Source organism: Hesperophylax consimilis, chromosome 17, assembly GCF_061612785.1.
Source record: "Hesperophylax consimilis isolate HC1 chromosome 17, BYU_Hcon_1.0, whole genome shotgun sequence".
Lineage (NCBI taxonomy): Eukaryota > Metazoa > Arthropoda > Insecta > Trichoptera > Limnephilidae > Hesperophylax > Hesperophylax consimilis.
The window spans coordinates 24,366,942-24,391,432 of record NC_142852.1 but is presented as its reverse complement, the minus strand read 5'-3'; the positions used below and the strand labels follow the sequence as shown (position 1 = coordinate 24,391,432).

The 24,491-nt window shown below is 34.6% G+C and overlaps 1 protein-coding gene and 1 long non-coding RNA gene across 2 annotated transcripts in view; one reads left to right on the top strand and one right to left on the bottom strand.

Moving 5' to 3' along the window:
- The first annotated feature begins 6,312 nt into the window (after positions 1 to 6,312).
- On the top strand, positions 6,313 to 7,382 carry LOC149416312 (uncharacterized). The gene is made up of 3 exons (XR_016303684.1): positions 6,313 to 6,524; positions 6,624 to 6,803; positions 7,000 to 7,382. It is a non-coding gene; the product is annotated as an uncharacterized LOC149416312 (long non-coding RNA).
- A 15,523-nt stretch (positions 7,383 to 22,905) lies between these two features.
- Plod (procollagen lysyl hydroxylase) overlaps positions 22,906 to 24,491 on the bottom strand; it is a 57,329-nt gene continuing 55,743 nt past the window's right edge. The window contains exon 13 of the mRNA XM_089641619.1: positions 22,906 to 23,987. Coding sequence (XP_089497745.1) covers positions 23,818 to 23,987 — 170 coding nt within the window. The 3' untranslated portion in view covers positions 22,906 to 23,817. The remainder of the gene's footprint in view (positions 23,988 to 24,491) is intronic.

Genomic DNA, 24,491 nt, shown 5'->3' with positions numbered 1-24,491 from the left:
GGTGCGTCAGATATCTCTTTCGAGAAAGTGAAAAGTTGCATATGACACATGAAAAAGGTTTTTCTCCACTGTTGGTCAGAATATGTTTCCTAAGATTGCTCTTTCGAGAACATGAATAGTCACACTCGGTACATGATAAAGGTTTTTCTCCACTGTGGGTGAGCATATGGCTCCTTTGATGGCTTTTTCCAGAACATGAAAAGTTGCATATGGAAAATGAAAAGGGTTTTTCTTAACTATGGGTCAGCATATGTCTCTTCATTTTTTTTGTTTGAAGAACATAAAAAGTTGCACTCAGATAATAAAAACTGTTTTTCTCCACTGTGAGATAGCATATGACTCCTTGGAAGGCTCTTTTGAAAACATGATAAGTTGCATATAGAACATGAAAAAGGTTTTTCTCTACTGTGGATCAGCATATGGCTCCATAGATTGCTCTTTCGTGAACATGAATAGTTGCACTCGGGACACGAGAAAATTTTTTTTCCACTGTGAATTAGCATGTGGAGCGTCAGATATCCCTTTAGAGCAGTGCTCCGCAACCGGTGTGCCGTGGCACACTGGTGTGCCGTGAGCCGGATACAGGTGTGCCGCGGTCAAATTTAATGTATTTGACATTTTACAATATTTTGTTATGTATTTAATATACAATGACAAATTATTTTTCATAATATTGTCTATTTTTCAAAATGTAGAATAGACTATTTATTATAAATAAATATTTTTTTCAATGTTCCTCCAGCGCCTGGTTCCAATTTTTGAAAACTGCAATGTGTTTTGTACACACCATGGCCGCACAAAATTAGTCGTACACAAAGAAAAATTTGCCTTATGAGCGTCTCTGAAGACTCATGCCCATGCGCATGCGTTATACTGCATTTGCACGCGTTACATTACGTTGTGATCACGTTCACTCGTCCGTCATTACTGTCGTGTGTAGAGCTGTCACTACTTTTACAACACAAAAAAACAGGTTTCTAGCATTAACGATAATTACTATTAATTGTGTGTGGTTAGCGTTCATCTTCGTGTAATTAATATTTAGTTTTATATCCCTTTAAATATGGAGAAAATATCCGTCTGGTGATGAAGAACCCAGCACAAGTGTTACAAAAAAAACAAAGAAGATAGTGAAAAGAAAATACGACGAAGACTATATTAAATATACATTTCCGACAAGGCAATCATAACACTACTTCCATTTTAAACGACATATTTATGTGAGCAAAGTTTTTCAACGCTTGTATTAAATAAAAATGATAAGCGGTCATGCTTAAAAGGTCTTGACCAAGAACTTCGGGTTGCGCTGATAAAAATCGAGCCGAATATAAAACTTTTGTGTTCATTGACATAAGCGCAGATATCACAATAATTTTTTTATAACAATTATTAAGATTACGTAAAAATAAAAATGTTAAAGTTATATGTTTGGATACTTTTCAAATAAAAAACCAAAGATTATTGTAAAATTTGTCTATCAATTTAAAACCTATATATTTTAGCTTTTGGTGTGCCACGAAATTCTAGGAAGAATTTTGGTGCATCGTCGGTGAGCAAAGGTTGCGGAGCACTGCTTTAGAGAACATGAATAGTTGCACTCGGAACATGAAAAAGGTTTTTCTCCACTGTGATTTATAATGTGGTGCGTCAGATATCTCTTTTGTGAACATAAATAGTTGCACTCGGGACACGAGAAAGGTTTTTCTCCACTGTGGGTCAGCATATGATTCTTTAGAAAGCTTTTTTGAGAACATGAAAAGTTGCATATGGAACATGAAAAAGGTTTTTCTCCACTGTGGGTCAGCACATGTCTCTTCAAATGGCTCGGATGAGAACATGAATAGTTGCACTCGGAACATTAAAAAGGTTTTTCTATACTGTGAGTTAGCCTGTGGCGCGTCAGATATCTCTTTTGTGAAAATGAATAGTTGCACTCAGAACATGAAAAAGGTTTTTCTCCACTGTGGGTAGGCATATGTCTCTTCAAATGGCTCGGTTGAGAACTTGAATAGTCGCACTCGGAACATGAAAAAGGTTTTTCTCCACTGTGGGTCAGTACATGTCTCTTCAAATGGCTCGGATGAGAACATGAATAGTTGCACTCGGAACATGAAATAGGTTTTCCTCCACTGTGAGTTAGCATATGGCTCCTTAGATTGCTCTTTTCAGAACATGAAAAGTTGCATTTGGAACATGAAAAAGGTTTTTCTCCACTGTGGGTCAGCATATGTCTCTTCAAATGGCTCGAATGAGAACATGAATAGTTGCACTCGGAACATGAAAAAGGTTTTTCTCCACTGTGAGTTAGCATGTGGCGCGTCAGATATCTCTTTTGTGAACATGAATAGTTGCACTCGGAACATAAAAATGTTTTATCCTTACTGTGAGTCAATATATGGTCCTTCAAATGTTTCTTACGAGAACATGAATAGTTGCACTCGGAACATAAAAAAGGTTTTTCTCCACTGTGAGTCGGCGTGTGGCTCGTCAGATGGCTCTTTTGAGAACAGAAAAATAATGGTTTTTCCACAGGATGCCTCTTTAGATCTGTCGACAAATTAGGAAAAAAATACGTATATAGGAAGCTAAACAAGTCTTATAACCCACGTACAGCGTGAATAGGCTTAGTAAATTCGTTAAACATATGTAAATAAAAATGGTGACCGGATAAATCAACACACTGACGATTTAACACACATTTTAAAAGTGATAAAAGTTAAGTAGGTTAGGTTAGGTTGGGTTTTTTTTTCATCGTTTCTAATGAGTTTTAAAATTTGTTATAAATCGTCAGTGTGTTGATTTATCATGGAACCGAAAATGGGTGTACTAAGCGAAACCGGTAATTTTAAGAAAATCAAATAAATAACTTGTTTTTCAAAACAAGCAGCTGGAATTATTAAAACTTACATAGAAACGTGGTTTGATCTGCAGTCTGGGAAATACTTTCAAAGCGTTCTAAGTAGTTTTTTTAAACATCGCGAAGGCCACGGAAATTTATTCTGCTTCATCTTCTCGGGGTACAAGATCCGCCTTGATGGTTAACGCCTTTTTTACAGGTTGCACATTTATGCAACCTGTAAAATATACGTACATTGCTAAACCATACCGGAGAGAACAGATTGATACTAGATAACCAATTCTTTTATTTTATATAATTATAACTTCACATTTCTCATAAATTTAATTATTTCTTCTAATGCTGTCTTACGTAAAGTCACAAGGAGGAAATCCGTAATTGGTTTTATTTTGGCTATTTTACTTATGTACAATCTGTAAAAATGTAAACTGTTGATTTCTCAAAAAATGAATAAATGAATAAATAAATAAATAACATAAGCACTTTGAATTCATAAAAACGTAAAACATTGGAGAGCACTAATTGTTTGACGTGTTCTCAATAATCGGTTTTACCTGCTGTGTGGGTAATTCTTTCGAAACTATCAAAGCATTCCTTTTTAATGTCCGGCAGGTCAATGTCGATCTCCACGTAAGGATATCCCCCTTCATCTTCTCGGGGTCCAAGATCCGCCTTGATGGTAACTGTCTCCAAATTAATGCTACCTGGATAAACAAAACAACAATACTTATATCGATAATTGATGTACATCAAAACGTATTTGTATTAGTAGAAAAGTTTAAATAAAATTAAAACATGAAACAGAACAAGATCGAGAATAAAAAATAAAAAGATAAATGTCACTGAACTTAGGATTAAGAACACGATTTGAAGACTTGATTATACTTAAGACGTATCCCCCAAGGACGACAATAGATCCTGGGTTCAATTCCTAGTTGTGACCTTTATTATTTTATTTATACGTCTTATTCTGCCTACTGATATATAGGGTTTTCCAATAAGAGGTGTTATTTTGAATATTAATTAAGGAATTAATGATTCTTTATGGCCGGAATTGGATGGTATTGATCTGGACAACATTTACTTTCAACAAAACGGCGCTACGTGCCACACAAGCAACGAAACCATTGATCTTTTACGGAAAAAGTTTCCGGGACGTGTTATCTCTCGAAGAGGTGATCACAATTGGCCACCGAGATCTTGTGATTTCACACCTTGTGACTTCTTCCTTTGGGGCCACGTGAAAGAGAAGGTCTACGCCAGCAGCTCAGCGTCGATACAAGACCTTAAAGATGGAATTCGTGAGGCTATCGAGGACATAAGGCAGCCACTTTGCGATTTGGTTATGGAAAATTTCATGAAAACGATATGGTCTTGTAAGCGTGGTCGTGGTGGTCATTGGACTGATGTTATTTTTCACTATTAACGGCATACCTTCCTCTTTATAATGAAATAATCATTCATTTATATTAAAAAATGGCATTTTTGTTTGAATATCACACCTCTTATTGGGAAACCCTGTATTATATTGATAAGTATAACCTCCAAAATAGGTGAATATAAAAATAGGTTCCTGAAAATATTTACCATTGAAGATACCATTAAATATATCTACTTAGATGCGGGCATTTGCATAACACACTTAAGAATTTATTTAAAATATAAGAAATACGAAGATGTCCGCTTCAGGGACTGATTCTTCAAGAAGGAAAAATCATTGGTTCTTAAACATCTTCAGTACGGAGTGTGTTTGTTTTTAGTCAATGGAATGATGTGTTCTTACATGAATATATGTGTATTTTTAATATATGTATAGTAAAGCATGTTACTTAAACCATGTCACATATTGAGGTGAAACTTGAGGAACAAGCCTAGTCCAGTCGGCCCGACATTTCATAACGGTCGTGAATTTAGAACATCCGAATTTAATGTCCTACATTCTAAGCATATGAAATGAGACTTACTGGCAGACGGAATACTCTCCGCATATTGCAAACATTCCTCCTTTACATTTGGGAGATCGAAATCTATATCCGTGTACGGTATTTCACATTAGTCTTCTTCCTGGGGCCCTGGTTCCGTCTTGATGTTAACATTTTCTGGATTTAGTAGATCCATGGCGCTGCTGTGGTAGCGATAGCTTTAAGTTAAAAAAAAATATATCTAAAACAAAACAGTGATATTGGAAAATCTTTTAATAAACAGGGGAAACAGTTTTTTTTTGTTACTGATATCTCAAACATAATTCTTGACAGTGTTCAATATCAGAATTCGTTAGCGTTGGATTAAGTGGCAACAAATAAAAGTAAGGATGGGTATTTTTTTATCTAGAAATAAAAATAAAAATTTAAGAATACTAAAATGTATAACCACAAAAAAAACATAATAAAAAATAAATTAATTAGCATCCTACTATTAAATCTGTCTGGCAAAGGGCTTGCATAGGTAAAATGAAGGTGTGATACCAGTTCGTTCTTGATGCGAAGTAGTAGATTCCGGCTCTTCACAGCAACTGTCCCAGTTTATAATTTATCCAAAAATAATGTCGTAGTCCAATGCAAAACAGCCTCACGCTGTTGGTCTCCAAAAGGGTCCCTCTTAACCAATCAGGATCGGCAGATGCCATCCGATTCCATCAATCAAATGGTCAATGCTCCATTGTTATAATCAAAAGTTACCTACAAGAAGTGCACGTTATTATTCGCTCCAAACAAAAGTAATAAAAATCAAAGCTAAAAAACTGTGGAAGCAACAAAAAGTTATATCGGTGATTTACCGTTGATCAATATAGTGAAGCATCCTATTTACTAATCAAATTTATCAATTAAACAAGTGATAAAAAGAACAAATCAAAATCAAGTGACAGTTCAATGCCATTGTCTCAATGATAACAAGTGAATTTAAATAACTTTCTTTAATTTCCCTGTTTATAAATTCCCTAGCGAGAGATAATTAAATAATTCACAAAGTGTTTCACAATTGGGATCTGTGTGATAATTTTTAAATAAACATTATTAAAAGTGATCTTATAATAACTGGAAACAATAATATAATATTGATCTAAATCACTCGAAGTCTTGTTTCCTAATATATTAAGCTAACTCCACGGGTACATGCAAGCCTGTCGTAGTGTGGTGGTCACCGCGCTCGACTTGTTTGCTAACTGCAGCTGTGGACGACCTGAGATCGAACCCTACATAATCCAAACATTATTATTTTTATAAAATTAATACCCAATATTCGAACCATTTAAAAACGAACAGACAGTGAATTATTTCAACTTTCAAACAGAACCTACGTCAAAAAAAAAATCTGCTGATCAGTAAAGCGAATAAGCTAAGTTAACTAAGGGCGAGTTGTTTCGGAAAAACTGAACAATTATTCAGATTCCCGAGTTCTATTCGAATGTAAAAAAATCTTCACGTCGAAATTTATTCAAATACAAATTGGGTTGTTTCAACTCCGAAAATGCTTCCGTTATATTTGAATAATCCGTTCCAGTGTTCCCCGCCGAATCGGACAATTATTGCAGAGAATTCGATAGGAATTCATTTTTACGCCGCAACACTCACAAGTTGTCTATGGAAGGCGGGCAAAGGTCCGTCTTCTGTCAGATTTCTTTGCTCGTATGTTGTGCGTAATATTTTTTTACAAAATAAATAAAACAGTGAGTATAGTTTTTATTGGTATTCAGTTAATTACGTATTTAGTAAAGTTAATATGGTAACATGCAATCGTATTACTGATTTATTCTATCTTTTTCCAGGATGGGAAGTTCTTCCTAAACATAACCTAAAAGCCACTGAAGAAAATGGTACTCAAATGACACCAGAATCATGGAAACAGATAGGAAATCAATATAATGCCCAGGGAAACTATAGTTAAACCAAACTATATGACTGTCAAACATTTAAACGCTGTTTATGTAGTTAAAAACTTGAGCCAGGTTGGTTACAATTGATATATACTCGATATTTCTAATGCTTTATTGAATTTCCCTAACGTTATTAATAATTAACGCCCTATGAATAACTTTACTGAGAGCACCCTCAGTTTCTTGTTATTATCTGACATAATTCTTAATTTTGTGTTTTTTTTATCATGTACCATAATATATATTATATTATTAATACTTGTTTTAGCATCATCGCAGTCCAAGAGATAAAAAATACATATGTACTGAAGGAATGCAACAGAGTTTATGATGTTATGACAAGTCTGTGTTTCTGATGGTGGCTGTTCCTATGGAGAAACCAAATTATCTTCATGTGTCCATATCAACTCTCAAATTAAACGTTCAAGGGAAATGAACAAAACGGTTTTCGTCAGCAAGAACCGTATTATTATGTACTGTTAATTTGATATAAGTGGTATATTATTTTGATATTCACTCTCAATGTATTATGGCAAATATACATTGCACCGTCTACCCACATACAACTACATATATATAAAACATATTGTACCGATGTTACTTATAATTTACAACGTGGAAGTTTTTCCCCTATAAATAAATAAGCATTTGAAATTATATAACATGGTTTCGTTTTATTTCTTATTTTAAAAAGTTGTAATATTGAGAACCATATGCTTTTTATTATAATATATTTATTTTATTTTTTATTGATACATCAGAATAACTTTTTTATAAAGTATGATTTCGTAATGTGAGCCTCACTGGGTACGCAACCCGTGCTGAGGCCCTCATTTCATTTAATAATATTATGTATTTGTAAAGTTTATACAGCCATGACTAGTGGTAATGAAGCTTTGATATTGCTTCTCAACACATATTTTATATCTGAAATTAAAGAAATTTGTTTTTAACTGTCTTCTAAAAATTTTAATGCCAGTTACAGTTTATGCTAATTATGCAAAATCCCAAACTATGAAACATTCATACGTGAGGGTAACAAGTCTAAAAGGCCAGACAGGTACGATTGTCCATCACGCAGATATCAGCTTAGTATGACGGTGCCAGTCCGTTCATTGCTTTATTCTTTATTTATAAAGTGAACTCTTTCTGTGACTCACGCAGTGTAGGAAATCATGTAGAAAGCTAGGGTATATAATGAACATCCCGTGGACACTATATAATATGTATTTAAATATTTATATTGGGCAGACTAGCCCGCAAATGTTTTACCATAATATCTTTGAAAGACATTTTATGGTATGTTGTTATAGTATAAAACCATCCCGCCGTTTCCGCGGGGGCAGGCATAGAGGACAGACTTCCAAACAAGTCGGTCTTGGCACAGACTCCTTGCCTCATTCATACTCATACATCGTCTCGTACATACTTTTCTGTTATTCCGGCTCTTGACATTCGCCGACTCAAGTATCTGTCTCACTTGATCGAAAATGTCAATCACATGAAGAATGTTTGTTAAAATATCAATTTTTTCAGTCGGCAATAGTTTCTGATATATTGGTAGACAAGAGAAACAAACTTGCACCTAATAAATGTTTTTACCATTTTTTTTAATCATTTTCAATCACTGAAACCAACGATATAAAAGCGAATTTCGACAATATTATGTGTAGAAAAGGTATCTAAACTTCTTCCCACAAAACCGTTAACTTCATAAATTTTAATCGTTAGGTTTTATTTGCGTTATTTGCCAAAATAGTCGGGTCGTTATCACCATTAATCGGTACATTATAGTGCATACAATCTGTCAGGTCGCAATTGTGACGTTTGCGCATGCGTCATTCTTTATCAAAATGGCGGATCGCGTTAACCGGCCGATTTCGGGTGATCACATTCTCATGAATATTTCGTTGAATTTTCTCTTGACGGACGATGAAACAACCCAATTTATGGAAAATTGAGTCGATTGACGTTGTGATGACTTTCTCACACGTGATTTTTTCCGAAACAACTCGCCCTAAGTCTAAACGGTCGCATTTATTCTTATTTGAAGTGATTAGTTCAAGTTCTGTGAAGTGACAGTCTAGTATTGTCGCCGAAATAAACACTCACAAAAATAAAAATATACCTGTGCTAAATCGATTAATATACAAATAATTCACGGCATCTCGCAGACGGAGTTTGGCCCAGTGAAAAACATTAACTAACCAAAATGTCTAAATCTCGCAGCAAGGTTTGCAGTTTGAAGAAAACACCATCATCACCTCTATTGACTGAATCTGGCCCCATGAACTCACCGTCGGCAACGCATCAGTCAATAATAAACATTGACACAGACTCACTTATCAAGTTCTTTGAATCGAAACTCGAAATGATGCGTACTGAAAGTAAACTCGCAGTTGAGGCCATTCATCAAAAATTAGACGCGCTGTCAAATGAGTGGAAGGACCAGTACACTAAAATTTTGGGATGTGTAACTGTTCTCCAGGAAGAAAATGCCAGCCTAAGACAGGAAATGGAATCAATCAGAGACGCTCAAGATGAAATGGAGCAGCGTAGCAGAGTGTGTAACCTAGACATTCACGGCATTCCCGAGACAAAAGGTGAAAATCTTATAACATTACTGGAGAGAATGGGGTCCATTATTAACGTCCCGCTTCCAAGTAGCGCTGTGGTGACGGTGCACCGCGTCGCTCGCGGTCACTCGTCGCCTTCCAACCGTCCACGCAACATAGTCGTCCAGCTTACGACAAAACGTCTCCGTGATGACGTCATCGCTGCGGTAAGGACTCGCCGCGGCCTCACAACAGACTTACTAGGACTAGGCGCTCCCACCACTAACTTTTATATTAATGAGCACCTGACAATAAAAAACAAAATACTTTTTGGAAAAGCACGTGCCGCCGGGAAAAAAATGGTTATAAATACGTATGGGTGCAGAATGGCAGTATCCTGGCAAAAAGAAATGATCTCTCTCGAGTGGTCACCATTCGTCGTGAGGGAGACCTAAACAGAATTACGACTCACGATCAACAGAATATGTGACTAAAAACAAAACTAAATGACTTCAAAAGAAAAGAACTGATTAACTGCATGTATATGAATATCAGGGGAATGAGGACAAAAATTGATGAAATATACGAAAACGTCCTGATCAACGACTATGACCTAGTAAGCCTAACAGAAACATGGTTAAAGGAATCTATCTATGACCAAGAATTAGTAGATAACCGGTATGAAGTATTTCGGAGGGATAGAGTTCACAAAACAAAAAAAGATGGAGGAGGAGTCATGGTTGCTGTATCGAGAAAACTAGAGGGGAAGAGGATGGCGCATTGGGAATCTCAAGCGGAGGACTTGTGGATCCAACTCAATATTAACCACAATAACAGGAATATCAAACTGAATGTCTGCACCGTATATCTACCACCAACTGAAGAAGAATCTATTGTATGCTCATTTTTAAACAATCTTAGAAATGTATACCTAACAACACCAAACCAACACATCTTAATATTTGGCGATTTCAATAAGTCTAACATTCAATGGATTTCCGATGAAACAAGCAATTTATTACCTTTCACCACAAACACAAATACAATCACCTCTGACATCATCGATACACTATCATTCTGTAATCTTAAACAATTTAACGGAATAGTGAATCACCAATCCAAAATATTGGATCTCATTTTATCAGATAAAGAAGACATATCAGTAATACGTTCGTCATCTCCACTAAGCAAAGAAGATCCATACCACCCTGCTCTAGAAATAAATGTTCTTTTTAATTCTCTACCACATCTTGAAACCCGTAACGCCCCAAGACCAAACTTTTATAAAGCCGATTATGATTCAATTAATACCGTTATTCGTGAGATTGATTGGGAATTCATTAATCAGGGAAATATTGATCAATCTGTAGATCAGTTTTACAGTATACTCTACCAGATTATCTCTTCTCATGTTCCCCTCAAAACGAACAAAAATCACTTTCCTAAATGGTACTCAAAAGATCTCATTCGTTTGATAAAGAAAAAAAACAAATTTCATAAAAAATATAAGAAATATGGTAATGAACTAGATCATTCATCATTCAGCTTGATTAGAACCAGAACAAAAAATCTGATCAGAGTTTGTTATCATAAGCATTTAGACTTAATCAAACAAAATTTAAAAGCTAACCCAAATGATTTTTGGAAATTTGCAAAAAGCAAATATAAAAACACAACCGATATTCCAAAGGAGATGCACCTAAACGACATAAAAACTACCCAAGGTCAAGTTATCTGCGGGCTTTTTTCAAAGCACTTTCAATCTGTTTATAAACCTCACAATGCAAACTATTCGCCACAAATATCTGAAGATTTCTGTAACGAAAGCCTTGGTATGATCACTATTTCGCCCTTAACGATATTAGTCAAGTGTAAGAATTTGAGAACCAATAAGGGATCAGGTCCTGATGGTATCCCGCCAATATTTTTGAAAATGTGCAGAGATGTTCTTGCCCGACCACTTAGCCTTCTTTATAACAAATCATTACAAGAAGGTGTTTTTGCAGTCAAATGGAAAACGGCTTTCTTAACACCTATATTTAAGAAAGGTTGTAAGAGCGACATAAAAAATTATAGACCTATCTCTAAACTTGACTGCATAGGAAAGTTGTTTGAGTCAATAATATATGACTGTCTATTAGCTCATGTAAGTAAATATATTATCATTGAGCAACACGGGTTTTTCCCTCGGCGTTCCACAACAACTAACCTTCTCGAATACTCCCAGTACATCCGCGATAGCATCGAAAAACGTTTACAAGTAGATGCCATCTACACGGATTTTTGCAAAGCATTTGACCAGTTAAATCAATCATTACTCATCAAGAAGCTGGAAAAATTTGGCATAAATGGAAATACTTTGAAATGGTTCGAAAGTTACATTACAGAAAGAAAACTGCAAGTGGTTGTAGGAGGGTACTCCGCGGATCTTTTTACTGCAACGTCGGGAATTCCACAGGGCTCGCATCTTGGACCTTTGCTATTTTTAATCTTTATAAACGACATAATTTTAAGAATAAAAACATCAAAATATCTCCTGTTTGCCGATGACCTTAAGTTGTACAAAAAAATTACTTCATTAGAAGATTGCACCGATTTGCAAAAAGACTTATCATCACTTCATGAATGGTGTACACTAAATGATTTATATTTTAATGAAAACAAATGTGCCGTAATTTCATTCACAAAGAACATTAATAAATTCTCAAACACATATCACATTAACAATATCCCTTTACTAAACACAACTTCAATCAAAGACTTAGGCGTGACTTTCGACTCGTCACTTAGCTTCAATAAACATATAGATACAATTTCAAAAAGTGCATCACAAGTATTAGGATTAACGCTAAGAATTACAAATTGTTTTAAAAGTACATAATTAACTTTGACATTATATAAATCAATTGTGCGAAGTATTCTCGAATATGCATCAACAATTTGGTCTCCCAATTACGAGATTCATAATTATAGGATTGAATCCATACAAAGGAAACTAACCCGTGTAATTGCTTATCGTGAAGGTTTATCTGATCAATTTGGAACTTATAATGACCGAATTTTACACTACAAACTACACTCACTGACCGACAGACGTAAACTTTCTGATGTACTGCTCCTACACAAAATTATACATGCATCAGTTGATACACCAAACATTTTATCCCAAATTAACATCAATATTCCATCAAGAAAATCAACAAGGAGGATAAACGACATTTTCTATATTAAAGCCTACCACACAAATACAGGATATTTTTCCCCTGTACCGCGAACATTAAGAAACTATAACATTATACATGGCTCTAATAATGTAATAGACATTTTTAATGACCAATTTAAACACTTCAAAAAAAATGTATTACCTTTAATCATATTAAGCTGATATTGTGATGAAACCCTTTATTTAATGAGAAGCAACATTGTACCTACTTAATTCATTATCTCACCAATACAGGTGTGACAAAAACAAATCGTTTATGAACATATTTGTATTTACCTTTTACCCATTCTTATTTGTTATTTACTTCTGCATATTTAGCTTTTTCATTTTGTTACTATTTTTGATGTTATTATGTATTTAAACATCCATGTATGTAAATTTAAAATTGTTATTATGTATTTAAACATCCATGTATGTAAATTCTTGGGCACCATGCCTGTTTTATGTACTTAAAAAAAAAAAAAATTGCACAAAAAAAAAAAAAAAAAAATGCAAAGCTGATGCTCACAAAAATTGGCGAATGTGTTCGTCGAACCTCAGCCAAGAGGAATGCCCGCTGATCTGGGCTGGTGATCAAAGAATGGCCACCATAAATCAACTATCTATAGATTGATAACTCCGCCCTCTTTCCAATCAAAAGGTACTTAACCACTATTTTGACTTTTTTTTAGATTTAAATGCCAACACGTTCTCCTGGATCATAGCCATGTTTGAAATATTATTTCAGTGCCAAAATATGGTTTAATCCTTAGCTATAGCTTGTTAAAAATCGTCTTCAATTTCAAAACGTACTTAAATCCAAAATCGTTTGTTTTCAAAACGTACTCAAATCCAACAACCAATAAGGGCCATGGAATTGGCAGCCATATTGGTTTTTTAACCAATCAATGAGCTGCTTTCTGTGCAATGGACACTTTTGTGCAATGGACAAGAAACACTTTTTTGTGAGTGGTTTTGAACTTGATTTGGTCGTGATTTTTTTGAGTTATTAATGGTAATTTTGAAAATTAAGCAAAAATTAGTGAATCAATTTGTTCTCCAGTTGTACCAGCACGCAATGGAAAAGGCAGAAAGCGTTTAAGGCGACCGGAAGAGTGGACAATCAATAAACAAAAAGTTATAAGGTGAGTTCCATCATGCTACTGAGACATCAGTGGTGTATTCAAAATTTTATGGTTTTTGTCAAAAAAAAATTCTGTTTATATAATAATTACCTATCTTTTCTATATTTTATACTTCAGTGGAGTATTTTTTGTACTACCGAAGTAGGAATATTTTCTGTATGAATATTTTCCGTGCCATATATATTTTACTTTGTGTCACTTGAAAGAACTAGTTTTTTTGGCGGTTTTTTTATTAAAAGCTTAAAAATCAGTAAATATGTTTATAATGATCCATTTATACCATAGTTAAATCATAATTTAAATACATTAGTGGATGTTTGATCACTACACAAAGGCTCAAGTTTGAGTAAATTACGAAAGAATGACGTAATTATTAACTGCTGGGCAGAAAATACTCGTCCTAAAGGAGCTAATGAAATATCTTCAGCAGTATTTAATTGTTTACGTCAAACTGACTTTACAAATATTAATACTGTTCGATTAATAGCTGATGGGTGTAGCGGCCAGAACAAAAACACAATAATGGTTGCCATGTGTTCTAAATGGTTGAAGATTAAGATTAAGATTATGGAAATATCTTTTCTGAATCAGGTAATGTGCAACGGTTGGGGGATGACTTTGAAGTGTTCGATTGGAAAAGTGCTTCAAAAGATGTTTTTAAACCACCATCTCAGTGGCATTTTAAATTCAAGGAAACTAAACGTTTTATTTTAATCAAACACCGTTCTTCAATCAAAATACAGGGAGAACCATTCTACAGAAACGATATGGGAGTACCTCAAAGTGTCTTAAAAAGAGGAAAACACCTTTCGGATATGATCCCAATGCCATGCCAGAATGGAGTTTTAATTAACCCATTAAAAATAAGAGATGTCGATAGATTACTTGGCAAACATTTTGGTTTGAACTGGAAGAATCTAGAACTGTTAAAATTTTATGAGAACATAATAAATAATAATGAATTAGGAATCATTATGAATGATGATGAAGATGAACTGTGTCAATCTCAATTAGAAGTATCAGAATTTAATGTATGAATCAATTTACAGTCATTTTGCATGGAAGGATTTCTGCATTGCATTGTTATTTTTTAAATATAGTGCTTTCCATTTTTTAGAATCTAAAATTTGTTTTTGTTTTTTTGTTTCACGTTAATCTAACCTTTACAATATTATCATTTATTAAACCTATTTGCAAAAGTTTTTTACCCACGTATTTAATGTATTCGCATGCAAGGATTTCTGCATTGCGTTTTTATTTTTTTTTTAATGTAGTGATCTCCATTATATAGAATCTAAAAATTGGGCTATCATCTTTTCTATTTTCCTGTGTCTTGTTCCCATTCATATTTTCGTTTAGATTATTATTAATATCTTCTTCTTCAATGATAGACAAATTGGTCTATTTTTACTATCCGCAGGTAATACTGTATTTTAAAATAAATAATGTTTGGCTTTAAAAAGACTTTAATTTTTTGGTTAATATGAATTATGTTTCAGCTATGCATATACAAATTATGTAATTTCATCACTACACCTCTGGCAGAGAAGTTTTATCAAACGCAGTTTATGAGTTTCAAAATGTATCTAAATCCATGGTTCATTATCAAAATGTATCTAAGTCCATTTTTAAATATTAAATAACAAATTAATTATCTATCAGATTTTTATTTCAAAAACGCATTTAAAATGCGTTATTTTACCTTCATTTTTACAAAACATTTAATTTTACTTTATTATACTTAAATGCTATGAAACAGTTTTCTTGCTTTTGCCAAAAATTTGGTTCGTGGAGATAAGTACGTTTTGATATTAGACTACTCACTTATCATTGAAGGATACACAATGTTAATTTATTACTCTAATACTGCTTAAGTCATAGTAGAAATTCAATGAATCTACAGAAGCACTAATTTTAAAATATGTATACGTCAAATTGACAGTTTAAACGCACCTCGAATAGTTCAGCAAATGGATTCCCTAATTTGACATAAGAAACTAGGTCACGTTAGATACAGGTTCGTTTGAGCCTGCCATAGCTCAAATTAAAGAACAGTGGTCGTTCAGTAAGATTTGGAATAACGGCTGCTACCAAAATTAATAAAATATTATTACTTACCAGTAACTATCACAAGTTAAATATGTATTATGTAGAATTACAGATTAGAAACATGACGCAACGACTAGTAGGGAGGAAATGTCAAAAAGTTGATTAGTTTTGCATAGACAATGATGAAGTCATAGACAATAATTAATATATTGCTGTGTATCTTTGTTTGCGTATTTGTAATTGCGTATTGTTGTTTCATGAATATTTTAATAAAATGGTTACAATAATACATAATAAATGGCCCAAGAACAAATAAAGAAATAAGCATTTAAAAGAATTTTTTCACCAATGAGGAAAACTAGATCATGAGTTTTTTGTAGTCTTTGGAGCAATCAACTACCTGTGTCCATAGTAATACGGTAAATAGGTAAAGGGCCGCATTAGGTATTAAAGTTTAAAAAAAAAATTGGCTAGAAGTACATCCATAATAACATACAAAATCAAAAGTATTATAAACTGGTTTTGATAACATACTTCATACATATTATTGCAACAGCCGAGAGTTAATCATTAGTAACTCTAAAAAAACTGTAGCATATCTACATTTTATTTTATAACCAAGTTACATATCGACGGTCCCGAAGAACAATGTCGGATCTGCTAAATCGTAGTTTTGCAGGAGAGCTGTTTAAAGTTTCTTTTCTGCATTTTTACTGTATTTTGAGAGAAATAAATGTAAAGTTGATGTGATATTTTGCACTAACCCTTATTTATTTAATTGGAAAAATACAGTATACAAGCTTTTTGCAACATTGTTGTAGTTTTCAAGAAGAATCACTTCCGACTTTTTTTTACGGACAAGGAGTTGTCGTATAGAAACATCCGACATTGTTCTACGGAAATAGCATGAAACACGTGTGTCGTATATGTAGGTATATCCTACTTTATTCTTTGGAACTCAAACATAAGTTTTTGACGTATTTACAACCTAATTTATTGTATATATTTTTTTTGTTTCTAGTATTACCAAAAAAAGTTAATCTATTTTTTTTAGTAATAATTACGTAAAGGAACCCCTTTATAATAAAAGTTATATATAAGAATTTGACACTAAATAAATAAAAACAGGGAAAATAACATATTCAAATTTTTATTCGTTTTTAATCCAACAGAACTGGGAGGATATTTCAATCTCAGTCTACCATATTACATGAGATATCCACATTATTTATAGAGAAAAAATAAAAGAAAAATTAAAAACATAACAGGTTACCTAATCATAACATAAAATTAAAACATCCGTAGTTTTATGTGTTTTAATCTAGCAGTACTTGGTACTGGGAGGATTGTTCAATCCCAGTCTGTAACATGAGTTAGTTACATAAGTACGTCTATCACATTATTTAAAGGAGAAGAAATAAGAAAATATAACAAAATTTAAAACATAACAGGGTGGTACCTAATCATAACATAAAATTAAAACATCCGTAGTTTTATTTGTTTTAATCTAGCAGAACTGGGAGGATTGTTCAATCCCAGTCTGTTACATGAGTCAGTTACATAAGTACGACTATCACATTATTTAAAGGAGAAGAAATAAGAAAATATAACAAAAATTAAAACATAATAGGGTAGTACCTAATCATAACATAAAACTAAAACATTAATAGACCAATTTTCGAAATAGAATATTTTTATTAGACCTAAATTAATAATTAGGTATTATTATTCAGAGTCACCATCATTGACACAAATGTTTCCGTATGTTATGGTCTTATAAAATTCATGATATTGTTCAGGAATAATTCCTGAATTGCAAAGACTTATAAGGTCATTGTATTTATCTTTTTGAATTGTATAATCTAATTAACTTAGATTTTAATCTAATTTGCATAACTTTATAACTTATAATTAACTTATTTTATAAATCCAATCTGTAAACATCACCCGCCAAACACAGGGACATCCCTAGCATGGCGGATGAATTATCACAAATATGTATAAGTGTTCAACAAGTTCTTATAAAAAATAAATAAATAAATCGGCAAAGGGGTATCATACGCTTTATGAAGTTCGATGTCAATAGCATGAAAATGTCTTGTGGCATTACGAACGATGATAGTCTGAAACTCTTTTCTGAGCTCATATTTATACTCCAGCTGATTGGAATGATCTCCAGAGGTACGAACTTGCTTGACGCAGCTCCATGTCATTTTTTTTTATTTTGGGTATCTTTAGTCCAATTTTTATTCTTTAACAGTATTTTAAAGTCGTAAAAGTTATCTTGCGACATATCTCGAACTTCATAGGGATTTTCATCAATTTTTGCCCATCTCACGAGAATCTTCCATACATTTGGACTATAAATCGTCCTAGGAGCATTTGTTCTTTCGATTACTGCGTGCACACTATCTCCCTCATTTTGAGTGTGGCCCTTTTCTAAGAAGCTGTGTGTAATGGTGATTCCGAATTATTTAGCTGCATATAAATACAGGCTAAAAACCACTCTATTTCGATTCTGTCCAGGGCAGTTATCAGACCAGAATCTGAATTCTTTAGCCCCCCTTTCAACTTTTTTATAATGAAATCAAGCAAACAACTACTTCCTTCATTGGCTCCTCGTTTTGCGATTCCTTCGTGCCACATATAGCTGATCCCGTGTCTCGCTGCCATATCGTAAACAGTGAAATTGTAGGTGGACAATTTTCGTTTATAATAAAAAATACTCGCCTTACCATGAGGACAAGTTTACACCTTTTGAAAATCAAAAGTCGCACATATGATTGACCAATCAGAAGCGATAGTTTTGGCTTTTTCGTTATTTTTTAGGTCCCGGGCAAACTCCTTCTCGCGATGCAAAATGATGGCTTTTGTCGGCTGAGACATATTTTTAAATGCATAGCATTGGTCGCATTGATCCTTTTTTTATAAATTAAATTTTTGATTAACAATGTCTCTGTATTGTCGTTCGGATGTCGCCTTTTTGGTATATATGTCTGGGTTAAACCATTCAATATACAATTTGAACATCTGAGCAATGCTGCGATTTCCATCTAAATATGACTTTGTCGAATCTTTTCTGAACCATCAGGAAGAGGTGATTCAGGAATCTCTAAAAGGTTTAAAAAAATTAAATAATCTCTGTTTCTCATAAGTGTCTGAAAATCTGATTCTACGTACATTTATAATTTTTATGACGAATAATAAGTAATTAAAGTAAAAATTATTGACCTTCTTCTTCCTGCAACAATGGTGACTGAGACGAATCAAAGGAATTCAAATCTGGATTCATCGTTTTTGTAATATCCGTATTATTTATTTGATTCGGAGTATCTTCACGACGTGAACAGGGATCTAGAAACATGGAATATGTTAATCTCAAATACTTATTAAATTACATTTTTTTATTGTAACACAAATATGAAAATATCATAACATTATTAAATAATTTATTTACACAGCAGATAAATCTTTACAAAATTGATGCAACATGATACAATAATAGATTTTCAAGCACGATTGCATTTCCTTTAGTTAAATCAACAACACCACAGAAAAAAAAATTTACAGGTGTTTAAGAGCTTTTTTTTGTCGAACAAAGTAGTATTGAAAAAACTTCCCAAGAATAATGTTAGATGTGAACATTCGACACGAGAAAAAATTTAAATGTTCCAAGAACAAAGTCGGATGTTTGTTTCCTGCACACCGCTACTTGACAGATTCCAACATCACTTATACATATTTAAGTACCACCTAACAATGATTTAATTAATGTAAACTAAAAACTCTCGTTGTAAAGACAAATGATTTATTTTCTGTGATTGTTGTCGGTTTGACAATCCGACATTGTTTTTGGGAGGCCCGATGAAGTAATTTAAAATCATAGCAGTTCTGTAGGAAAACAATAAAAACTTACCTAGTACAACTTCTTTTTCATTCTCATTATCCTGATTTGGCTGAATAATGTTATTTGTAATGTCTATTAACTGCTTTATTCGACAATTAATGTTTCTCGACACGTTAGAGGCATGTCCTGGTTCTCGTTTATCTTTGTCTGCACTTTGTTCATTCACTTCAATTGGACACATTTTACTAGGCAAACATTTAAAACGATTATTATATTTTCGAGGCATAGTTAGTTTATACTGCCTTACTAACAAAAGAGCAACAATTTACTTTTATATTGATGTGCACGCACTGATTCTTCAGGCACGCCTTTACCGTTCTAACTCTCCGAAGAACAAAGTCGATTCTGACAATCCGACTGTGCGCGCGCACCTCCAATGGTGGACTTGTGACAACGAACAAAGTCGGTTGTGCACTACTGACAATGTTCTCCGGACAGTATGTCACAACCGACTTTGTTTGTTTCAATAACTTCTGAAATAATTTAGATAAAAAAATCTGAAAACGCAGACTACAAAAGCAAGAAAAGAAATTTAAAATAAGCCAAAAAACCGATTTTAGCTTTTTTGCAGATCCGACATTGTTCTACGGGACCGTCGATATGTACACCTACATATACAGATAATAATAGTTGTACACGACATACAGTGCTATTCCACACGCTAAATTATAAAAAAAATGCAGCATCTAATTTGACAATTAACCGAGCTCTTCATACTCTAAATAATATTTGTCTTAACTCTAACATTGACATTTTTTCGGATTCACTGCCCAAATTCAAACGTGGCATCATGTCAATAATTTTAAGTATTAAATGCGCACACATATAGACACACACACACACACAAATACTCCCACATACATTACACACGTCACACACACACACCTATAAACTACACAAGTCACCTGGTAATTAAGGAATAAACATACCACTTAGCAGACATTACAAGGAAACATATCATAGGTACACAACATGAAGTATCTTATTCCTGTATATTGTTACATCTCTGTCAATCATGTACTGTTTGTTTCTATAATATAAAATAAAATAATAAAGAAATAATCCAGAAGCTTCAATTGTTTTTATTATAATAATACTAACCTATTGCATAATGTTATTATATTTTCCTTATAACTGGTGTAACTCGCTCACCAAGCACAAGAACCAGTTTCTTCTTTGGTGAGATTGCGATTATAAATATATTTTGTACCCATATGTAATTTAACAAGACTGTAGATTTAGAGCGCCGGTTCCAAACCGTGTCTTCAGCCGATAGTGATGCTCCTTTACGTTCGATAGTGATGATAGTAGTTGAAGAATGTTATTGCAGTCTGCGTCCCGCACCCGGTGCTCGGTGAATGTTGGGCACTGGGTGTGATGTTGTCTCTGCACGCTTCTGGCGTTTGGCGGTTGCCTAACAGGGCTGGCTGATCTTGAAGAGGTAAACACCAGAAGATTTGGAGCGGAGACTAAGCGAGGTGAGGCAGGTGATGGTCAGGAGTCACTTTGTACAAGGTAGTTTAATACGTGTTTGTTTGTAAAGATGAACTGATTTAAGTACCCACTCATATCTATATTAAATAAATAAAAATCAAGGCCATTTTCCCGAACATATTTTCTCTTTTTATATATACATTATCTTATAAATAAGGTATCAAGAGGGTGGTGAAATACTCCCTTAATCAATAAGTATATTCAGCTCAGTATGGAGTAGCGATGAGTCGTTCATAAACTAGTTCTTTTTGATGAGCCCTGTTTGTACGACTCCCAGTAAACCGTACGTAAATTGAACGCTTACTATTTTATATCAGGAAGTATTTTAAAAAAATAGCGCCATTAAAATTATCGAAGTATTAATTATTATTACATACTCGGAGACGTGAACAGCGTCTGACAGCCCGACCACCTGGACTTGGACCTACGCCTACAAACTAACTATCATCCTATCATTCATACGCTTTCGTTGGGAGCTGTATCAAGCAAGCGCAGTATTCGCATTGTTCTTGCGCTCTGAGCTCCCGTCTCCCGTTCAATTGAGTTAACTCTTTGAACCGTACGAAAATATTGAGCTGGTACAGTATTGACGGTTTACACGTAATTCCCATGAGCACTTAGGCCATAGGCCCATTGTGCTTTCTCCCATTTTACCTCAATCCTTTAACAACAACCCAGTCCCTTTAATAAAGTTCACCAGGGTTGTCATTGGGTATGTGGCTATGTCTTCTGGTTCTACTGTATGTCTCCCCAGGTATCTGAGCCTAGTTCCCACTAGGGCAGGACATTGGCACCATAGGTGAATTGCAGTCTTTTCATCCTCTTCACATTTCCTGCATCTATTGGTGTTTTCCACTCTCAATATCTGCATGTGTCTCCTGAGATGGCAGTGTCTCGTTAGCAGTCCTACCAGTTCCCTCAGTGAGTTTCTGTCCATATCGAGTAGTTTCTTGGTTCATCTAGGGTCTGGTCCTTTTATGAGTACTTTGGATTGTCTCATTCCAAGTGCCCTATCATTCTTTGCAGTGCTGGGATTTGACCCACCTATCAATATGTAATTTAGTGTGGCAAGCTGCTACTCCTACGGCCGGCTCGGATCCTACAAGTGGTGCTTTTGCCCCTTTCCTTGCTAGTTCGTCAGCCCGCTCGTTGCCCTCAATACCTTTATGTCCTTGTACCCAGATTAGGGTTATTTTATTGATGGTAGTGAGTTCTGTAAGAACAGTCCTGCATTCCATCACCAGTCTGGAGTTGCATCGGTTACTTCCCAGTGCCATTAGGGCTGCCTGGCTATCGACACATATGCTTATGTTTTTATTTCTGCACCCAATACGTATATTCTCCTGTGCGCAAGCCAAACTGGCTTTCATCTCAGCTAGAAACACGGTACAGTGTGTTCCTAGAGGTAGGTATACTGAGTTCCTTTTTGGATCCCTGCAGACAGACTCCGGCCCCTGTTCCCTCCTCCATCTTGTACCCGTCTGTGAACCAGATTAGTTCCTGTTTGGAGGTAGGACCTGGAACCGTGTCCCATTCCTCCTTGTGGGGTAGGTCACCCCAAACTGCCGTCTGAAGAGGTATTCGGCTTGTTTGCCGTCCTGCTTCATTCCAGCTGTCGGGCTAATTGCTCTCAGTCTTGTTCCAATCTCTGTATGACTGTTTTTGGGCAGCTCACCTCTCCATTGACCTGGTACAGTAACTCGCGCTCTTAATAAAATGAATTGTGACCCATCGCTGGGAGTTATGCGACCAATTGTCTTACTCCTACAGCTTTGAGCAGTTGGAACAGTTGGCAGATTGAACTATCAAATAAAAAAACAGCTTGAAATTAATGTTTTTAATACAATTATAAAACAATAGTCTTAATACCTCTCTGAAATCTTTTTAAATGTATTGATTAAACAATAACATCAGACACAACAATCAAATTTTCTTATAATAATAAGGCAGTACATGTGTGGAAGTTATTTCCTGTCAAGAACGTTTGATGTTGACGTGACAAATATTCTCTTGGACCGCAGTGCTTTTTTCAAGTTACATTTTTTTCTTGTCAGCCATTTTGGTGTTGTCATTATTTGAAACAAGGATTCGAAAATATCATGATAGTATTTATATATATATCAGATATAACATAAAGAGGTTAAAAATACAGATATGATTTGAGATTTTCACGGCTAACAGTATTATAGTGTTATGCCGGGTTGCGCTACCTTATTCTTTAGCCAACGTTTCGGACAGCATTACAGTGTCTATCATCAGGGCAGATGAACAACACATACTAAAAACACAGAGGACGGAAAGACGTTCAACATCCGACTTGTTGAACTCGAGAACGAGTTGTGGGAACGGCCCGTTCTCATGTGACTAATGTCAACCATATGCAAATGTTGGATGCGTATTTGATATGTTTCCCGACTATGCACCGATGACGCTGGTTTTTCGGAGCATCTCCCATTGAAATACCGGTAAAAAAAGGCAAATTCCCACCTTACGCTTGTGTTATAAAGATTGCAATCTATCGAATGTACAGCCCGTTTCTAAACAGAGTCGAGGTTTTTTTTCGGGCCTCCAGAAAAAATACTCGCGCACTTTCAATTTGTCCAGGGTAAGCAGTTGTGTGCTATTAATATCGGCAATAAATATATTATAATATCTTTCGAACCCTGTGTTTGAATCTAATTAAACAATAGCACATCGTTTTCTTTGTGGACGGACTGTGATAATTTTATATTGTTTACGGGTCCACGAAGGAAACCATGATGTAACGTATCCCCTGCGTGACCAGCAGACCCTCGTGGTAGTGCGTGAGACGTCCGGGATGCATGAGCAACCAGCCGGGCCGAGTGTTGGTTACCGAGCAGTTGTAACGGATGAAATGGCATCCACCTCCCTGGTAATCCACACCTGAAACATTCATTAATTAATTAATAATTTGATCTCGATCTCTAAAAGTTTACTGCAAAAGTCAAATGTTATAATATTACTGTATTTATTCACAGGAAAACCTCTATGACTTATTTCTACTGTAACAAATCTTATCTTCTTGACAGTATATTTTTAATAACATTACAGAGAAAAAATCATTTCTCTGAATGTATGTTGCTATCCTACGGAATCTACAAATGATAGAAATACAAAAAAAATACAGATATATACACATGTTATATTGTAAGACGTTACAATTTACAAAAATATAATTTTGCAAAAAACAAGTAAGTTGTTGAGAAAATAGTGTCAGCTGGTGTACGGCTCTCTAATAATAAAAACGCCTTATTTACAATTGGGGTATACAGGGTGTATCGGCACGTACCCGACAAACTTTAACCACCTATTCCTTAGCACATTTGGAGTAAAAAATGTTATGTGCACTTTGCTGTCCGGTAACATTTTTTTTCAATTGAAAACACA